The sequence below is a fragment of the Sapajus apella genome, unplaced genomic scaffold (assembly GCF_009761245.1).
Source record: "Sapajus apella isolate SASKATOON/1434 unplaced genomic scaffold, GSC_monkey_1.0 scaffold2, whole genome shotgun sequence".
NCBI lineage: Eukaryota > Metazoa > Chordata > Mammalia > Primates > Cebidae > Sapajus > Sapajus apella.
This window is the reverse complement of record NW_022436942.1, coordinates 82,162,568-82,179,176: the sequence shown is the minus strand read 5'-3', so window position 1 is coordinate 82,179,176 and position 16,609 is coordinate 82,162,568. Positions and strand designations below refer to the sequence as shown.

Here is a 16,609-nt window from a genome sequence, read left to right as displayed (position 1 = left end):
AGTCAGAGACAGGGAGAGAGACAGAGACAGGGAGAGAGACAGAGACAGGGAGACAGGGAGGAGACAGTCTGAGCAGACTGAAAGCAGCCTGGAGGCTTTCTGCAGTAAGCAAATCCCCCACCCCTCCTGACCCAGGAACCTCACCCACTCCCACGCAGACAGCAGAGGAGAGAGGGCCCCACAGTGTACGGACAAGCCAGGGCAACACCAGGAGGGAGGGCGCCCAGACTGCAGCACAAAGCCCAGTGATGAAAGAAATGGCCCGAGTCACCCGGGAAAGGCTCAATTATGCTGGTGTCGGCTGCTTAGGAAAGCCAGAGGCGCAGTCAAGGGTCTTTAAAAGGTCCCTTCAGGGCCAGTGGAAACCAGGCCCGGCCACTGCTCTGTGAACAAGCAGCTGGGGAAGGATGAGGGAGATGTTTTCAGCTACAAGACAGAAAGAGCCCAGGCGGAGGCGGGGTCCTGAGCCCTTGGGCAAGTTAGGAACCAGTGGAGTTGTCGGATCTGTGAAGTAGGGACGCAGATCCGGAACCTTCCAGCTCCCAAATCCTCTGAGTCCACCAAGTGAAGCTTTCGGCTATTGGGTTACAGGCAACGCTCTGGGATCTCACTTTCCCAGAACACAGCACTTTCCACGGTGCTGGGCGAGCCAGGCCTTTGAAATATTGAGATTGCAAGTCCAGAGAAATGGAGATGTCTGTTCCACTCCTTTCTTCTATCACCAAACTCGGGAATGAGAAAGAGACAGTGATATGCTACCCTTCCTAGAAGACAATGATCATTATAAGCCCCACTCCCCAGCCCCCCGTACTCTACCCCAGACACACCAGCGGCCTCCGCTTTTCCCTCCAGCCGAGCTCCTTGCAGCCTCGGGAAGGTGCCCTCCGCCCTCCATGACCATGACGAGGGCAGGCCCCACCAGCCACTGTCGGAGCAGCAAGACCTTTCCTTTCTGACTCATCCTAAATCATTTCTATATACACGTGGGATTCCAGTAAAAAAAAAACAGAGTGTCCGCTCCATGCAGTGAAGGCCCCACCTGCCTGTGTCTCTGCTGATCGGCCCCAGTGCCTGCTCAGGTGGGGGACAGACACCCAGTGGCTATCGAATGAATGAAAGGGAGAAATGTAAAATCCAAAGCCAGCAACAAAGAGAGCCTTTGATACTTTTATAGTTAGACAAACATCTACTTCTAATCTTCATGACTCTTCGTCTTCCTGCCTTAACATTTAATGATTTCTACAAAGGGGATTGATTATTATAAGAAGGAATCGCTTTTTAAGGAATTAAAAGATTATAAAATTGTCAAGTTGTAAGTGCTGGCTCATTGCGCTTAACATCCACATGACCTGAAAAAAGCCAGATTTTAGTCATCTGGAAAAGCTCAAATTGGATCCAAACTCACACGGAACCTGAGGAAAAATATCCTCAATAGATAAAAGATTTAAATATAAAAAATTAAACTCATAAGAGTACAAAAAAAAAATAGTGGGGAAATTATTTTACACTCTTGCAGTGTGATCAGGCCTTTTAACTAGGACACAATATCCAAAAGCCACAAAAAAGGCCATATGCAGTGGCTCATGCCTGTAATCCCTGCACTTTGGGAGGCTGAGGCGGCTGGATCACCTGAGTCAGGAGTTCAAGACCAGCCCAGCCAATGTGGTGAAATCCCATCTCTACTAAAAATACAAAAATTAGCCGGGCATGCTGATGGGTTCCTGTAATTCCAGCTACTTGGGAGGCTGAGGAAGGAGAATCGCCTGAGCCCTGGAGGCAGACGTTGCAGTGAGCCAAGATCACACCACTGCACTCCAGCCGGGGCAACAGAACGAGACTCCATCTCAAAAAAATAAATTTAAAAAAATGCCACAAAATAAAATACTGCTAAAATCTGCCACATAAAAATAAACATACACGGCAGAAACACACACACAAACTTCATAAACAAAATCAAATGGCCCATGACAAACCAGGAAAAGATTTCAACTCACCTTATGGATGAAAAGCTAATCTCCCCATTATATCAAAAGCCCCTGGAAATGGATTTGAAATAAAAAGCAGCAATAGCCACGACCCAACAGATAAGCAAACCAAGTTCAAAGAAAAGCAAATACACGTAACTCTTAGACACATTTTTCACATATGGAAAAAAAAAAGGCCAGCCTCACTCATACTAAGAGAAATGCAAATTAAAACTACACAAACACCACTCTTCATCTTAAAAATATGCAAAAATCCAAACATGTGATCCGCCCCCTGTTGGTGAGTCTAGGAAAAAGCAGGCACTACTCATTAGGATTGTTGGTGGGGATAAATAGGTTCCAACCCCATGGAGGGGATCAGGCAACAGCTATGAGCAGTATAAATGCCTACGCCCTGGGGCCCAGCAATTCCACATCCGGAAATGTACCCTGCAGGTGGACTTGCCCAGGTGCACAATGAAGTATGGTCAGGTTTATTCTTTGCCACGCTGTTTGTAAAGGCAAAAGACTAGAGACACGGTCAGTTTATTTAACAAGCTCATCGGTAATGGCTTGTTAAATAAATTATGGCACAGCCACACAATGGAATCTGAGAGAATGTTCTAAAATATCAGGCAAGTGCATCATATATCAACATGCAAAAGACATCCAAAATACATTGCTAAGCAGAAAAGATGCAGGAAAATACGGTAGGATGTTACCATGTGTATATATAAGAAGGAAAAAGGATTTGCAGGTATCCCTTGCTCTCCAAACCCTCAGAACCTGAAGTCAGGAACAGAAGAGACCCCTGTGTTCCTGGTCGCCTTGGTCATGCATGAACATCCTCAGGATGTGTACATGAGAAACAATGTACCCGTACCACCCAGGGCGGCCTGGGAAGGTGGCCAAGGCTGACGGGGGACACAGTGGCTGTGGGCTTCTCCCAGCATACTTTTTGGATATTGAAGCCATAATCATGGCTGATTCTTACATATCTCTGACTATATGCCCAGCCCAGTTCTTTACATAGGGGCTCATATGATCCTCATGAAGACCCTGATGCAGACAAGACAATTCTTATCATCTGCATTTTACAAATAAAGAAACTGGAGCATAGAGAGGTTCAATGACTTGCCAAACGTCACACAGCAAAGAGGCAGAGCCGTGAATGAATGTATAAAAATCATTCCTTGAGGGGTGGATCCAAGATGGCCGTTTAGGAACACCTCAGGATTGCAGCTCCCAGTGAAAGCACAGAGGCTGCTGCAGGTGATCCCCAGGCAAGCAGGGCCTGGAGTGGACATCAGCAGACCTACAACAGAGGGACCAGACTGTCAGAAGGAAAACCAAGAAACAGAAATAACCTCATCATCAACAAACAGAACGTCCACTCAGAGACCCAATCTGAAAGCCAGCAACTACAAAGACAACAGGTGGATAAATCCATAAAGATGGGAAGAAACCAGCACAAAAAGGATGAAAACACCCGAAACCAGAACACCTCTCCTCCTACAAGGGATCACAACTCCTCACCAGCAAGGGAACAAGGTTGGATGGAGAACGAGTGTGATGAAATGACAGAATCAGACTTCAGAAGGTGGGTAGTAAGAAACTACTGTGAACTAAAAGAACATGTTCTAACCCAATGCAAAGAAACTAAGAACCTTGAAAAAAAGATTTGACGAAATGCTAACGAGAATGGACAAAATAGAAAGGAATATAAGTGAATTGATGGAGCTGAAAAACACAACACGAGAACTTCGCGAAGCATGCACAAGTATCAACAGCCGAATTGACCAAGCAGAAGAAAGGATATCAGAGGTCGAAGATCAACTCAATGAAATAAAATGGGAAGGCAAGAATAGAGAAAAAGGGTAAAAAGGCATGAACAAAGTCTCCAAGAAATGTGGGACTATGTGAAAAGACCTAATCTACGTTTGATAGGCGTACCTGAATGCGATGAAGAGAATGAATCCAAGCTGGAAAATACTCTTCAGGATATTACCCAGGAAAACTTCCCCAACCTAGCAAGGCAGGCAAATATTCAAGTCCAGGAAATACAGAGAACACCAAAAAGATATTTGTCAAGAAGAGCAACCCCAAGGCACATAATCGTCAGATTCACCAGGGTTGAAATGAAGGAGAAAATACTAAGGACAGCCAGGGAGAAAGGTCGGGTTACCCACAAAGGGAAGCCCATCAGACTCACAGCAGATCTCTCAGCAGAAACCCTACAAGCCAGAAGAGAATGGGGGCCAATATTCAACATCCTTAAAGAAAAGAACTTTCAACCCAGAATCTCCTATCCAGCCAAACTAAGCTTCATAAGTGAAGGAAAAATAAAATCCTTTGTGAACATGCAAGTACTCAAGAGATTTCGTCACCACCAGGCCAGCTTTACAAGAGCTCCTGAAAGAGGCTCTACACATATAAAGGAACAACCAGTACCAGCCACTCCAAAAACATGCCAGATGGTAAAGAGAATCAAAACAATGAAGAATCTGCATCAACTAATGGGCAAAACAGCCAGCTAGCACCAAAATGGCAGTATCGAATTCACACATAACAATATTAACCCTAAATGTAAATGGACTAAATGCCCCAATCAAAAGACAGACTGGCAAATTGGATAAAAAGCCAAAACCCATCGGTGTGCTGTAACCAGGAAACCCATCTCACATGCAAGGATACACAAAGGCTCAAAATAAAGGGATGGAGGAAGATTTACCAAGCAAATGGAGAGCAAAAAAAAGCAGGGTTGCAATTCTCATCTCTGATAAATTAGACTTTAAGGCAACAAAGATCAAAAGAGACAAAGAAGGACATTACATAATGGTAAAAGTATCAATGCAACAAGAAGAGCTAACGATCCTACATATATACGCACCCAATACAGGAGCACCCAGATACCTAAGGCAAGTTCTTAATGACTTACAAAGAGACTTAGACTCCCACACAATTATTGTGGGAGACTTTAACGCTCCATTGTCAATATTAGACAGATCAGCCAGCCAGAAAATTAACAAGGATATCCAGGACTTGAACTCAGACCTGGACCAAGCAAACCTAATAGACATTTACAGAACTCTCCACCCCAAATCCACAGAATATAAATTCTTCTCAACACCACATCACACCTACTCTAAAATTGACCACATAATTGGGAGTAAATCACTCCTCAGCAAATGCAAAAGAACAGAAATCATAACAAACAGTCCCTCAGACCACAGTGCAATCAAGTTAGAACTCAGAATTCAAGAGCTAACCCAGAACTGCACAGCTTCATGGAAGCTGAACAACTTGCTCTTGAATGTTGACTGGATAAACAATGAAATGAAGACAGCAATAAAGATGTTCTTCGAAACCAACGAGAATGAAGACACAATATACCAGAATCTCTGGGACACATTTAAAGCAGTCTCTAGAGGAAAATATATAGCAATAAGTGCCCACATGAGAAGCAAGGAGAGATCAAAAATTGACACCCTATCGTCAAAATTGAAAGAGCTAGAGGAGCAAGATCAAAAAAACTCAAAGTCTAGCAGAAGACAAGAAATAGCTAAGATCAGAGCAGAACTGAAGGAGATAGAGACACAAAAAACCCTTCAAAAAATCAATAAATCCAGGAGCTGGTTTTTTGAAAAGATCAACAAAATAGACAGACCACTAGCCAGATTAATAAAAAAGAAAAGAGAGAATAACCAAATTGATGCAATAAAAAACGATAAAGGGGATATCACCACAGGTTCCACAGAAATTCAAACCATCATCATCAGAGATTATTACAAACAACTCTATGCACATAAACTAGTAAACCTGGAAGAAATGGAAAAATTCCTGGACACTTGCCTCTTCCCAAGCCTAAACCAGGAAGAAGCCGAAACCCTGAACAGACCCATAACAAGGTCTGAAGTTGAGGCAGCAATTAAGAGCTTACCACCCAAAAAAGCCCAGGTCCAGACGGGTTCACAGCCGAATTCTACCAGACATACAAAGAGGAGCTGGTACCATTCCTTCTGAAACTATTCCAAACAATACAAAAAGAGAGAATTCTTCCCAAATCATTTTATGAGACCAACATCATCCTGATTCCAAAACCCGGCAGAGACTCAACAAGAAAAGAAAACTTCAGGCCAATATCCATGATGAACATAGATGCAAAAATCTTCAATAAAATACTGGCAAGCCGATTGCAACAGCAGATCAAAAAGCTTATCCACCATGATCAAGTAGGCTTCATCACGGGGACGCAAGGCTGGTTCAACATACACAAGTCTATAAATGTAATTCACCACATAAACAAAACCAAAGACAAAAACCACGATTATCTCAATTGATGCAGAGAAGGCCTTTGACAAAATTCAACAGCCCTTTATGCTAAAAATCCTCAATAAGCTAGGTATTGATGGAATGTATCTCAAAATAATAAAAGCTATTTATGACAAACCAACAGCCAATATCATACTGAATGGGCAAAAACTGGAAGCATTCCCCTTGAAATCTGGCACCAGACAAGGATGCCCTCTCTCACCACTCCTGTTCAATATAGTACTAGAAGTTCTAGCCGAGAAATCAGGCAAGAAAAAGAAATAAAGGGTATTCAAATAGGAAAGGAGGAAGTCAAATTGTCTCTATTTGCAGATGACATGATTGTATATCTAGAAGACCCCATTGTTTCAGCCCAAAATCTCCTGAAACTGATAAGCAACTTCAGCAAAGTCTCAGGATACAAAATCAATGTGCAAAAATCACAAGCATTCCTATACACCAATAACAGACTTAAAGAGAGCCAAATCAAGAAAAAACTGCCATTCACAATTGCCACAAAGAGAATAAAATACCTAGGAATACAACTAACAAGGAATGTAAAGGACATCTTCAAGGAGAACTACAAGCCACTGCTCAACGAAATAAGAGAGGACACAAACAGATGGAGAAACATTCCATGTTCATGGTTAAGAAGAATCAATATCGTGAAAATGGCCATACTGCCCAAAGTAATTTACAGATTCAACGCTATCCCCATCAAGCTACCAATGACCTTCTTCACAGAACTGGAAAAAACCACCTTAAACTTCATATGGAACCAAAAGAGAGCCCGCATAGCCAAGTCAATGCTAAGCAAAAAGAACAAAGCGGGAGGCATCACACTACCAGACTTCAAACTATACTACAAGGCTACAGTTATCAAAACAGCCTGGTACTGGTACCAAAACAGAGATATAGACCAATGGAACAGAACAGAGGTCACAGAGGCAACACAACATATCTACAACCATCTGATCTTTGACAAACCAGACAAAAACAAGCAATGGGGAAAGGATTCCCTGTTTAATAAATGGTGTTGGGAAAACTGGCTAGCCATGTGCAGAAAGCAGAAACTGGACCCCTTCCTGACACCTTACACTAAAATTAACGCCAGATGGATTAAAGACTTAAACATAAGACCTAACACCATAAAAACCCTAGAAGAAAATCTAGGCAAAACCATTCAGGACATAGGTGTAGGCAAGGACTTCATGACCAAAACACCAAAAGCATTGACAACAAAAACCAAAATAGACAAATGGGACCTAATCAAACTCCACAGCTTCTGCACAGCAAAAGAAACAGTCATTAGAGTGAATCGGCAACCAACAGAATGGGAAAAAATTTTTGTAGTTTACCCACCTGACAAAGGGCTGATATCCAGAATTTACAAAGAACTAAAACAGATTTACAAGAAAAAAACAAACAAGCCCATTCAAAAGTGGGCAAAGGATATGAACAGACACTTTACAAAAGAAGACATACATGAGGCCAACAAACATATGAAAAAATGCTCATCATCACTGGTCATCAGAGAAATGCAAATCAAAACTACATTGTGATACCATCTCACGCCAGATAGAATAGTGATCATTAAAAAATCTGTAGACAACAGATGCTGGAGAGGATGTGAAGAAATAGGAACACTTTTGCACTGTTGGTGGGAGTGTAAATTAGTTCAACCATTGTGGAAGACAGTGTGGCGATTCCTCAAGGACCTAGAAATAGAAATTCCATTTGACCCAGCAATCCCATTACTGGGTATATATCCAAAGGATTATAAATCGTTCTACTATAAGGACATGTGTACACCAATGTTCATTGCAGCACTGTTTACAATAGCAAAGACCTGGAACCAACCCAAATGCCCATTGATGATAGACTGGACAGGGAAAATGTGGCACATATACACCATGGAATATTATGCAGCCATCAAAAACGATGAGTTTGTGTCCTTAGTAGGGACATGGATAAACCTGGAAACCATCATTCTCAGCAAACTGACAGAAGAACAGAAGATCAAACACCGCATGTTCTCACTCATAGGGGGGTATTGAACAATGAGAATACATGGACACAGGGAGGGGAGCACTACACACTGGGGTCAATTGGGGGGAAATAGGGGAGGGACGGTGGGGGGTAGGGAGTTGGGGAGAGATAGCAAGGGGAGAGATGCCAGATGTAGGTGATGGGGAGGAAGGCAGCAAATCACACTGCCACGTGTGTACCTATGCAACAATCCTGATGTTCTTCACATGTACCCCAAAACCTAAAATGCAATAAAATAAATGGAAAAAAAAAATAAAAATCATTAATTTTGTACTTTGGCTTTCTCAGGGGTGGGCTGGGCACCTGTCCACAATGCCGGGCTCACTGCAGGGGACATGCGTCAAGCTCCCTGTTTGGTCTGATGGAAGCTCCCTCCCACCCTTCCGCCTTGGGTTGATGGAAGGGACTCATAGTTCCTTCTCCTCAAATAAATCCCCTTCAAAAATCCTTCCCAGTCTCTGCTCTCATGATGTTTCCATGCTGCTGACCTGGGAGCGGTACCCCAAATCATGTCACTGGTAGCTGGATATTCCCCTGGAGAATGCGTGTGCAGATCGTGTCTCCTGCCCTCTGCCGGTGGCCTGGCACCTCAGCCTACACGTCCAATGCTTAGTGCTGAAGTGTTAATACAGCCATCCTATCCCTTCCTTCACACCATTCTCGACACTGAAATAATGACTTCTTGCTGACAACAGCGGCATCTCCAAGTGACCTCCCAAGAATGACCCAGGTCCCCTGTCCTGGAATGAGCTGAATTATGTGCTCAGATTCACAGACATTTCACTAACAAGAAAACAACGGCACAGCCTTGGACAAGGAGTGCTGCTCAGAGGCAGAGAAACAGGAAGCACAGGGAATGCACACCACTCCACCGGGAGCCCAGAATGGAAGCCTGCTACTGACCCAGGGACGGGAGCCTCTCAGCTGCAAGACCCATGTGTGGGGCTGGGAGCACTGATCTCCTTCTGGACAAAGAGTGAGGAAGGACAGAGCTGAGGCTCCCGTGCTGGGGAGTTCTGTGCGGGGCGGAGCAGCACGGGGGCAGAAGCGGTGGGCAGAGGCTGGCACCAGGACAGTGTTCCCTCCTGAGGCTTTACTCACAAGACTCAACTGACCATCAAAATCCAGGAACAGTGTCCTGGGGAGGCCAGGCCATGCGGGAAGAAAGCTCGCTAGCCCATGCCACACCAGGCACCCTCGCTGACAGCAGATGAGCCCTCTGATGTGGGAGACTGGGTCAATTTACAGATTGATTTGTAAGATGTATGGGTGCTTCAGTAGTGATCTACTCTCACCCGCCTTGAAAGCCCCCTTGGCTGGAGATGGATTCGGACATTGCCAGTCCAGCCAGGGCATGCACACATCTCTGCTGAGCAGTTTTCACAGGGCTCGGCCCCTGCTTAGGGCGGACACTTACCCCCATGCGTTCTGTGAAGGGCACTGCTTTACCGCGCTTCATCCTTCCCTTGGCCTGGGTTCAAGGTCAGCAGGCTCTGCTCCCTACTAGCTAGAGGGCCTGGATGCCTGGGGAGCCTGCCTCATCTCCCTGGGTCTCCGTTTACTCACCTGAAAATGAGAGCAACAGCGCCCACCGTGGAGAGAGCCAGGCACAGTGGCAGCACGTGGCGTCAGGTCCTTTGTAAGCTCCTGGTCACCACCATGATGGGAACTGCTGGCCTGCAAAGGTGGAGGGGAAGCCCAGGATGGAGGCCCGGCGTGTTACCTGATCTCGGTCACGTCTGACTTGTCCAGCTTCTGCAGCTCCAACTTGGCGGCCTCCAAGATGGGCATGACCTCCTCCAGGGTCGTCTCGGCCTCGGCCTTCTCCACGGCAATGACCTTGTTCTGCTCCTCTATCTCCATGGCCTTTTCCTCCGCCAGCTTCTTCTTCTCCTCAGCTGCAGGGTGGGCAGAGGGTGGGTAAAACTTGGGCTCAGAGGAGAGGCACTGGTGGCCACCGGCTCTGGGCAGGGTGCAGTCCTCAAAGGTTGGTTTGAGCCCTAGGGGGGCTCTAAGGGGTTCTGGCCCATGTGGCAGCCTTAGTGATCCTAGTGGGACAGCAAACCTCACCACGCATGGGGCCTCCGGCACCAGGCAGCCACCCTTACCATGCATGGGGCCTCCAGCACCGGGCAGCCACCCTGACTCCGACCTTCCTCAACTGGCCCACCAGTGGCCCACCCACTCCATCCAGGACAAATGCAGTGGCTCCTGATGGCCCCAACCCTGCCTCGCCCGTGTTCACTGAGGTCGCCAGGGGCCCCCTTCCTGCTGACCGGCTCCCTGCCATCTCCCCCCACTGCCTCTCATCGCCTTTTCCTACACACCCTCAGAGCCAGCCAGAGCCGGCCTCGATGGACCTGCCCTCTGTCGCCCTCTCTGCCTCTGCCCTGCTGATTCGCTTCATGACACTGATCGCCATCAGAGGTTTCATCTCACCGTTGGCTGATTCCCTGCCCGGGTGCGCTCACTCACTGGGATGTCAGCACCTCCCCAAGGGACAGAACCCCAAAACCTGGAGCAGGGCTTGGCTCAAGGTGGTTTGAACAGTGTGCCCCCACCAAAATTCGTGCCCACTGGGACATCAGGATGTGATCTGATTTGGAAGTGGAGTCTTTGTAGATGGAATTAGTTAAGATTAGGCCACACAGGGTGAGGGGGGTCCCTAAATCCAGTGCCTCGGGTCCCTCTCAGAGGGTCATGTGGAGACACACAGGGAAGAAGGGCATGTGGCGATGGACACAGACGCTGAGCGGTGCATTTACAGCTAAGCTAAGGAATGCCAAGGTTTGCCAGCAACCTCTGGAAGCTGGAAGAGGCAGGAGAGAGTCCCCTAGAGCCTCGAGAGGGAGCATGGTCCTGGCACCTTGATGTCAGACTCCGCCTCCAGAACTGCCAGAGAACACATTTCTGTTGTCTTCAGCCCCCAGGTCGTCGTGCTTTGTTACAGCAGCCCCAGGAGGCGAATGCAGCAGGCCTTCTGCCAACAGATGCTGGCTGCAGAGGCTCTGCCTCCCCCAGGCTACGGTCTCTTGGAATCCATCTCCACAGCTAACAAGCCAGTGCTGGGGGAGTGTCTGCAGCGTGCAAAGCCGTGCACAGGACCTGACACTGTGAAGGGTCCCCAGCCCAGGCACTGCTTCTCCCTGGGGCAGCAGGGGGACGAATGCATCAGAAAAGGGTAGCAAGAGCCAAGAGCAGTGGGTCACACCTGTAATCCCAGGTTTGGGAGGCTGAGGCAGGCAGATCACCTGAGGTCAGTAGTTCAAGACCAGCCTGACCAACATGGCTACACCCCGTCTCTACTAAAAATACAAAATTAGCAGGGTATGGTGGCACATGCCTGTAATCCCAGCTACCTGGGAGGCTGAGGCAGGAGAATCATTTGAGCCCGGGGGATGGAGGTTGCAGTGAGCTGAGATTGTGCCATTGCACTCCAGCCTGGGCAACAAGAGCAAAACTACGATTCAAAAAAAAAAAAGGGGGGAAAGAAAAGGGTAGCAAGATCATGAGTTGAAACCTTCAGAACAGAAAAGCAGAAAGGAAGCTGTGTAAGCTGTGAGCATGCCGAGCGGGCCGGGCCAGCGGGAACGGAGCACAGAGTGGCAGAACCACCAGAGCTGGCCAGGAAGGAAGAGGGCTGGCACAGGCCTCGGGAAGCTCAGCGTGGGGAGCACTGCAAAGGGGGCCGGCCAAGCCGGGTGCTTGAGTCATGCTGAGGGCCAAAACAGTGGGCTCTTTCAGCCAGGCAGAAGCACGGCTAGAGGCTGGGGCAGCCACTGAAGAGCCACCCTCAGGAGGGGACTGTCTGCGCCCCACCCTCCCCGCTGCAGGACTTGTCAGCGTATCCCATTCCTATGGCCACCAGGATTGTTTCGGACACGGGCATGTAACCCAAACCTGTCCAATCACATCCAATTCTGGGAGCTTCATGGGAATGCATGTGAAAGAAGAGCCCTCTCTCCCCTTGGGATCCTGAGTTAGTAGGATGCCAGCCTCATGCTGGAGGCCCCCAAGCTCTCAGCACGGACAGAACCTTCTGCCTGAGATGAAGCCCAAACCAAAGACAGCAGAGCCAAGAAAACGAAGGAAAGATTCCCACTGATACACTTGAGTCCTAGATCCCACTGTGCCTGAAGCCAGCATGCCTCCCGAATCAATGCATTTCCACTTTAGATTAAGCCACTTTGAGCTCAGCTTCCACCATTTGCAACCAAAATAGTCCTGATCAGGACGGGCATCCTGAAACAGAGATCCTAGATGAAGCTACCTCCAAAATTCCAAGTGGGAGCAAGGTGACCCTGGTCAAGGTTGATGGCAATGGGGAGGCAACCCCAGGTGGGAGTGGCACCAATCACAGGCGTGGCAGCAGCTCGTCCTCAGTACAAACGGCACCTGGGCCCTGGGGAGGCGCTCTCTGGCTGTGAGCTTCTTCCAGGCGGGGGTTGCATCTCATTCATTTCCTAGCCCCGACTCTCCCTACCCTGGTGCCAGCCATGAAGCTGAAGTCAGTATCTGCTGACTGGACAGGTGATACCTGGAATAACAGCTTCCTTCAAGACACTTCCAATCTAGTTTTACATCTAGGGGGTGCAAACTCAGCAAGGGTCTCTGCCCATTAAACCCACATGGGGACCCCCTGGGAATACAGAGTGTTTTTCACTTTTGAGACAGGGTCTCCCTCTGTCACCCAGGCTGACGTGCAGTGGTGCAATCACAGCTCACTGCAGTCTCGGCCTCCCAAGTAGCTGGGACTACTGGCACATGCCACCACACTGGCTAATTTTTTTTTAATAGAGTCTCACTGTGGTGCCCAGGCTAGTCTTGAACTCTTAGGCTCCAGTAATCCTCCAGCCTCGACCTCCCAAAGTGCTGGGATTATAGGCGTGGGCCACTGTGCCTGGCCAGGAATACATAGTTTTTACAAGGCAGATCAAAGCAAAGTGTAGCTATGTGGGAATGAGGCATTTGATCAAAGTTCTGGAAGAAGAAACATGGATGGGAAGAGAGAAGTGGTATGGATATTCTTAGCAGAGCAAAGGGAGAGAAAGAACACGTTACTGCCGGAGTCACGCAGGCACGAAGACGGGATGCTGTGCGCAGGCGGCAGGTGTCATGAGAAATTAGGTAGGCAAGATGACACGGAGGGACTGACGGGACCCTTCATGGCCACACTGAGGCCTCAGCATCCAAACAGGCAGCAGGGAGGTGCCACAAACTCCTGGGAAAGGATCTCGATGGATTAAGTTGCTTTGGTTGCAAGCAACAGAAGCTAACGATGGTCGAGTTAAGAACGATGTGTAATTGCCGTAAGAAGATATGGTAGCTCACAGACATGGAAGATGCTGAAACACATCAGCTGGGGGCGCCTCAGGGATCTGGGCTCGGGCACCGAATGTAGTCTCTTCACAGTGCTGCCATGCAGTAAATGAACATACATTATCTTCAGTCTCTATGCTGGCTGATTCAAAATGTGCAGTCCCAGGGTTGGACTAACTGGTCCACCAGGGTTGGAATAAGCCCATCCTGATGGCAGGCACTAGGAGTCGGGAGAGGCAGTTTGCCAACACCAAGTTAGGGTGCCGTTACCAGCATGATGACAAATTGATCCCGTGCACAGGGCCGGGTGCAATGACCCAGGAACTGAACCGAGATGACACTTAGCAGCAACACTAACACAGACCAGCAGGAGAAGGAAGAGCCAGGCAGGTTGACGGCCATCTGCAGGAATCTGGGAATGGGCTGGGGAGGGCACACATCAGAAGCCCAGAGCCCAAAGATCTAGAGAGGAGGGTTAGAGGCCAGGCACAGAGCTGTGGGCTCCAGGAGCTGTCCTGAGAGTCATCATGAGAAGGTAGAGTCTTTAAGAGCAGGACAGCACAGGTGACACGGTGGCTTGGCCAGGAAGACCAAGGGAAGGGGCCCAAGGAAGAACCTTGAAACAGCTTCAAGGAGAACCAAGAAAGTCCTGCGTGGATGATGCCAAGGCTTAGGTCATTTCAATCCCATGGATTTAGGTCACCAGCCCACTGAGGGTGGAGTGACTTTTCCACTCCCAGGCACATCCTCAGGCTAAGAGCACAGGGGCCTACGTATGGTCGCATCTCAGTGCTTATCAAAGGGGATGAGGCCAGGCATGGTGGCTCATGCCTGTAATCCCAGCATTTTGGGAGGCTGAGGCAAGTGGATAAAAAGGTCAGGAGTTCGAGACCAGCCTGACCAACATGGTGAAATCCTGTCTCTACTGAAATTTTTACAAAAATTAGCCAGGTGTGGTGGTGCGCGCTTGTAATCCCAGCTACTCAGGAGGCTGAGGCAGGAGAACCACTTGAACCCAGGAGGTGGAGGTTGCAGTGAGCCAAGATCGCATCACTGTACTCCAGCTTAGGTGAAAGAGCAAGACTCCATCTCGGGGAAAAAAAAAAAAGAAAAGGAAAAGAAAAAAGAAAGGGGACAAGACTGGCTGAACATGAATTCCAAAAGAAACAGGAATCGCAGGGTCAAAGACGACATGCTCAGTGCCTACAAGCAGTTTCACAGGGACGCCCTGGCAGAGTTCTGCCCTGCTCGGAGATGGGCTGCCCCGGCCCCTGCCCTCACTCACCCATGGCAGTGTTGGGGATGTGGAGATGGGCTGCCCCGGCCCCAGCCCTTACCCACCTACAGCGGTGTTGATGGCGATCTCCTCCAGCAAGGCCTCGCAGGCGATGGACTTCTCAGCCAGCACGATCTTCTGCTCTGCCAGCTTCTGGTTCAGCTCGTCCAGCTGGATGGTGGCTTCCTTCAGCTTGTCCAGCCCCCCCTCCAGACGCTTGCACTGAGCTGAGGAAAGAGGGCACCCATGTTCATCGTCAAGGTAGCCACCGTTCCCAACACACCCAGGGGTCTCACTGGGATTCGCTTAACTTCAGCTTAACAAAAACAAAAGAAAACATTTTTACAAGATGGCATGCATCTTTCGGTGCCCCCACTGCCACGTTGGGACAGCATCAGCCAAAATGAATGTATTTCTGAAAACAGTGCTTCCCTTGGCCAGTAGCCAGAGCACTCTTTAAAAAGCCCTGTCCAGCAAAGCATGCAGGAAACACTGTCTCTAATGTGGGCCAGCCATGGTGGCTGCACTTGTGGTCCCAAGTTACACAGGAGGCCGAGGTGGGAGGAGCATGTGAGCCCAGGAAGTCAAGGCTGCAGTGAGCCACAACTGCACCACTGCACTCCACCCTGGGAAACAGAGACCCTATCTCTAGGATAAAAAATAAAATTAAAAAAATTGCTAATGTGGTGAAAATGTAAAGCTTCAAAGTATATGACTCAACACTGAGGACAAAAATAAGGACATGCCAGCCAGGCGTGGTGGCTCACACCCGTAATCCCAACACTTTGGGAGGCTGAGGCAGGTGGATCGCCTGAGGTCAGGAGGTTGAGACCAGCCTGGCTAACATGGTGAAACCCCATTTCTACTAAAAATACAAAAAATTAGCCAGGCATGGTAGCGTAAACCTGTAATCCCAGCTACTCAGGAGGCTGAGAAAGGAGAATCGCTTGAACCCGGGAGGTTGCAGTGAGCCGAGATCGTGCCATTGCACTCCAGCTCGGGCAACAAGAGTGAGACTCCATGTTAAAAATAAATAAATAAATAAAAAATAAGGAGACGCCAGGGTCCTACCTACATGGAAGCATTGCTCCAAGATGCAAAATCCAAGATGTGCTTTGCTTGGCCTCAATACTGAAAACGCCCAATCTTACTAAAAGAAAGATCAGCGCTCAAATCCTTACCCATAAATAATAATGATTTCTGCCAACCACCCGGTCCCCAAGTCTTACCTATGTTATACTGAGTTTTCTCATCCAGCAGTTTTGAATAGGTGTTAATAAAATCCAGGTAGTTCTTGGGAGTGACGTAGTTGCTGCGCCTCAACTTCTGCAGAAACAGTTGGCTGTAGTGCCCCACGGACTGGTGGACCAACACGACATGCTTCACCACATTCTCTATGTTTTCTGCTGGGATCATTGGATTATACCCTGAAAAAGACGGAATAAAAAATGTGGTGTTTTTTTGTTTTTGTTTTTGTTTTGTTTTGTTTTTTCTGACACAGGGTCTCGCTCTGTTGCCCAGGAAGGAGTGTGGTGGCATGATCATGGCTCACTGCAGCCTCCATCTACTGGGCACAGGTGATCCTCCCACCTCAGCCTCCCAAGTAGCTGGGACTACAGGCGTGGGCCACCATGCCCAGCTAATTTTTTCTATTATTTTGTAGGAACGAGGTTTCACCCATGTTGCCCAG

General features: G+C 48.2%; 1 protein-coding gene across 2 annotated transcripts in view; it reads right to left on the bottom strand.

Moving 5' to 3' along the window:
- DNAH10 (dynein axonemal heavy chain 10) overlaps positions 1-16,609 on the bottom strand; it is a 174,981-nt gene that overhangs the window by 27,227 nt on the left and 131,145 nt on the right. For both annotated transcript variants that reach the window (XM_032243719.1, XM_032243716.1), the window contains 3 exons: positions 16,149-16,346; positions 14,985-15,146; positions 10,048-10,222 (listed from right to left, as the gene is read on the bottom strand). In XM_032243719.1, the coding sequence (XP_032099610.1) occupies positions 10,048-10,222; positions 14,985-15,146; positions 16,149-16,346 (535 nt within the window). The remainder of the gene's footprint in view (positions 1-10,047; positions 10,223-14,984; positions 15,147-16,148; positions 16,347-16,609) is intronic.